General features: G+C 41.0%; 1 protein-coding gene across 1 annotated transcript in view; it reads left to right on the top strand.

The window, feature by feature from the left end:
- The first annotated feature begins 463 nt into the window (after window positions 1–463).
- MAP7 (microtubule-associated protein 7) overlaps window positions 464–3,774 on the top strand; it is a 47,931-nt gene continuing 44,620 nt past the window's right edge. Inside the window, exons 1-2 of the mRNA XM_010005564.1 lie at window positions 464–476; window positions 1,354–1,422. Of these exons, the coding sequence (XP_010003866.1) occupies window positions 464–476; window positions 1,354–1,422 (82 nt within the window). The remainder of the gene's footprint in view (window positions 477–1,353; window positions 1,423–3,774) is intronic.

Genomic DNA, 3,774 nt, shown 5'->3' with positions numbered 1-3,774 from the left:
GACTTTTGTCAAGCCAGGTAGGGGATTAACTCGCTGGGGCACTAAAGCCTGAGTGTATATTTTAAATCTGACAAGTGCAGGAAATAGCTCAGAGCCTCCTGAAGAAAGCTTTTGAAATCACGTTTTCTAAGGTGGATCTAATACAGTAATGCCTGGTTAGCTGTTAATTAAAGCTGGAGTTACCAGTTTTTTCCAAATTTCATTTCTGACAACATTTGAATTTAAATAAATGGTTTGATTTTTTTATTGTTTTTCCTCCCCCAAGCTTTATTGATATATATATATAATATATATATCTACCTATATATATAATATATATATATATAACTGCCTCTTTATCCTTGATTGCAAAGAGTGTCAAGCTGTTTGGGGAAAGGTTCTTGGAATTCTGCAGTCTGTCTTCAGACTCTTCCCAGATTACTGTGCTCTGGTCTCAAACGCTGCTGTAGTTGAACTTCTGGACATGAAGATGAGTAGTAAGCTGAGAAAATCATGTCATCTAATTTCCTTGCTTGTTTTTTGGTTATAAATAGATGCTGAGTCAACGACATGGTTGTGATTTGAAGGATAGTAATGAATCTTCAGGGTTTTCTTTATAAAGGGTTGTTGAAAGTGCATTCAGAGCCCCAGAATTATCTCTTTCTAAGGGATCATCAAAAGTCTATTGAAAATACAAGGGGTATCTCCTGTGTTAGGTTTCATTCAGGTCATAAATCGCCCTCTCTTCAGTTCTGCATAATGACTGTGTTAGCAATTTGTAAAGAATCTGTGAAGTTTTTCCCAGGGTCTGGTGCCAGGCCTGTAGAAGTCCAGGATCTGCAGGTCACCTTTAGCAAGTTTCCTCACTGAATCCAAGCATTGCAACATGTTTGAATGTTTGCTGCTTCAAAGTCTCTCTGCAGTTTCATTCTATTACTTGCACTGACTTGTTTTATAATTGTGATTAATCTAGCTTCCTCCAAGAGAAATTAAAGAATTAAAGAAATTAAAGACTACTGTTCTTTGGAAGTAAAGGTTTCCACAGAATTGCTGAGAAGGAAAAAGTAAATCAGCTGCATGTGTAGCATTAATATAGCATGAAAAAAAAATCAGTATATACCTCATTAAAAGTAACATCGTTAAAATGGAGTCTTCTTGTGGCTCTTTCCACACTTGATGGGGAACTTGTATTGTGGCTTCAAGGTTATCTGTGTAACCTTCAGAGTTTTTTCTATGCAAAATGGGGTAGAATGGTATTAAAGTAGTATTCCATAACAGTCTCCGTGATGTTTAAGTTGCATTATAATAGAGTGGTTGAACTGTTGTTTAATAATATGGTTAATTAATCTCTTTCCTTTTTCTTCCTTGTTTTAGGAGCTGAAGGTTCTAAAATACAAGACAAGAAAGTCAGTTCAGGACAAAGCAGCACTGGCACTAAACCAGGTACACAGTTTCACAGCCTTCATGTTAAAAGGCTCTTTACCTCAGTGGTGTGTGAAAAAAAGAGCTGTTTACTTAGGAACTTGTAAAATGCTGATGCCCTTACACCTCTTTCATTGTTTCAGTCAGAACGGGTATCGGTGACTTCATGTGTAGATGGACTGGAATCTTTTTTCAAAGAGGCAAAACTGAAAAAAAAAATCTACTTTTATTTTAATACAGTTTAGGAATGAGGGTTGGGAAGTGAGATAATGCAATAGAAGCCACTTGACCTGCATCTGTGAATGTATAAGAATTTCCTGCTTTAGGCAAGGATTTACAGCTTTGTATAAATGTGCTCCTGTTCAGACATTTCTTCACTTGTCACAAAGCATTCCACCTTCTGTAACACACTCTGCAGCAGGCAGGTGTTTGTAGTTCACCGTCCCTGCCTGGTACCGTGTGTGGATTTAATTCTCTGTTCACTTACACAGCTGGAAGTCCATGTACTGGAGTGCTTATTGTAGTCCTTGATGCCACAAGTCTGTTCCATTTGCATGCTTAGACCAAGATCCAGAAGAGCACTTAAATATCTAAATTTTGTCTGTGTTGCAATTCAGGTACCCAAGCTTAAAATGTGGGATTGATGATGATCTTGGACAGATGCCTGAGAAAGCAGAGGGACTGGGGTTGCTGAGGACTAGGCACACTGTGAGCACTCTGTTCCAGCTCCCTGGCAGCCTGACAACTCAGTGGCTGTTCTGCACTGCCAGACTGTCTCCAAACTGGGTACCCTGGGCTTGTGTCCCAGAGGGAAGCAATCCCAGAGCTGTCTGTGCAGAACAGATCACACCTGGGGCTGGTACCAGGCACAGCATTCCCAGCTGCTCCCCAGTAGATGCAGGGGGAAAAAGGCGAGAATGGAGGTAACATTGGCCACTCCCAGGGAAAAACAGAACATCAGACAGTGTTCAGCATCACTTTTATCCTGCAGTGCTTTAATCCCAGTTTCCATTTCTCAGTCCCAGCAGCTCCTGCTTCCCTTCATTGGTGCTGGTCTGTAGAAAGGAACAGGGGGTTCCTGGGGCTGGAGAGAGGGAAGGACACAGGCAGGTGTGCAGGGTCCTGCTCTGCACCCAGCTGGTGAAAGCCCTGCGGAAGAGAGAGCTCCTGACAGCTGGTGGTTTCTTGGTTGGTTGTTTGCAGCTTGATGGTGCTTTCCTTTAGACTGTATATGGATTTCATCATATGCACGTTGTCAAGGCAAAGTGCTTGCAGCAGGGGTGACAGCTGTCACTATAAACAGTGTTGTTACTGTCTGGAAGGTGTCCACAGGCTGAGCAAGTCTGAGGAGCCCGAGGCAACTCTGAGTGTGTGCATGGGAGTGCAAAGGGAGCTGGACAAGGAGAAGAGTTTGAGATCCAAGCAAGGCATTGGCTTACATTTGTTTGCCCTCACAGCACCCCTGGGAACTAACATACGAACTGGCTGTTGTTTTCAACTTTATATCCTTTTTAGTTTCTTTAATACAAGAAATTAGCCCCCTTGGAGTCAAGGGCAGAATTGAGGCAGACATTTGTGAGAAGAGATTGAGGATTATAGATGGAAATTGAGAACAATAGTAGTCTGACTTGAAGTCATACTGAGTGCAGCTGATAGTTCATGAGCTACAGCACCTGGCCTGATGTAGTAAGTATATATGACAATTACTGACTTAGCAAAATCACAACCTCATGTCTACAAATGTCAACTGTGCTTAGGAATTCAGTGAGTATTATATAGAAGACTTGAAAAGCTTATGTTTTCCTTTTGTTCATATTATTAGGGACCAAAAATGAGTGCCATTTCAGTGCTGAATTTTTGCAAAATACTTTTAAGTGACTTCTGAGCTCTTTTAAATGAACTGCTACTTTCTTAAAAATAATCTTGAAGTAACAATAAGCGATTTAAAACTACTGTTTTAAGTATTAACTGTAGTTGGGAGGCATAATTTCCAGCAATAGGTACAACATTAGTTTCTCCTTTATAAAATTATGGTTTATTTAATCTTCAGACATCCCTCTCAGGCACAATGTTAAGCATTTGTGTTGTGCATGTGTAGTGAAATAGGCTGCTGAGTGTGAATCCACACACCTGGCATCAGAACCAGACTGCAATGTCTCTGGCAGCATGTGGGTCTCCCTGCAGTGCCCTCTGTGAGGCTTTGCATGTGCCCAGTTATCTGGTATTTCTCTTAAGGACTGAGGGATTCTTGCAGGATTTGTTGCCATGATGTTTCCCTTCTCTTTGTGCAGAAACTTAAAACTATTGCTTGATGTTGAATATGAGCAAGGGAGTGTATGTAGTACCATGTGTGTTTCTCCTGGAATTCCTGCT

Source organism: Chaetura pelagica, unplaced genomic scaffold, assembly GCF_000747805.2.
Source record: "Chaetura pelagica isolate M959 unplaced genomic scaffold, ChaPel_1.0 scaffold589, whole genome shotgun sequence".
In the NCBI taxonomy this organism is placed as follows: Eukaryota; Metazoa; Chordata; class Aves; order Apodiformes; family Apodidae; genus Chaetura; species Chaetura pelagica.
Note: the sequence above shows the minus strand (reverse complement) of the source record. Positions and strands in the feature narration are given on the sequence as shown.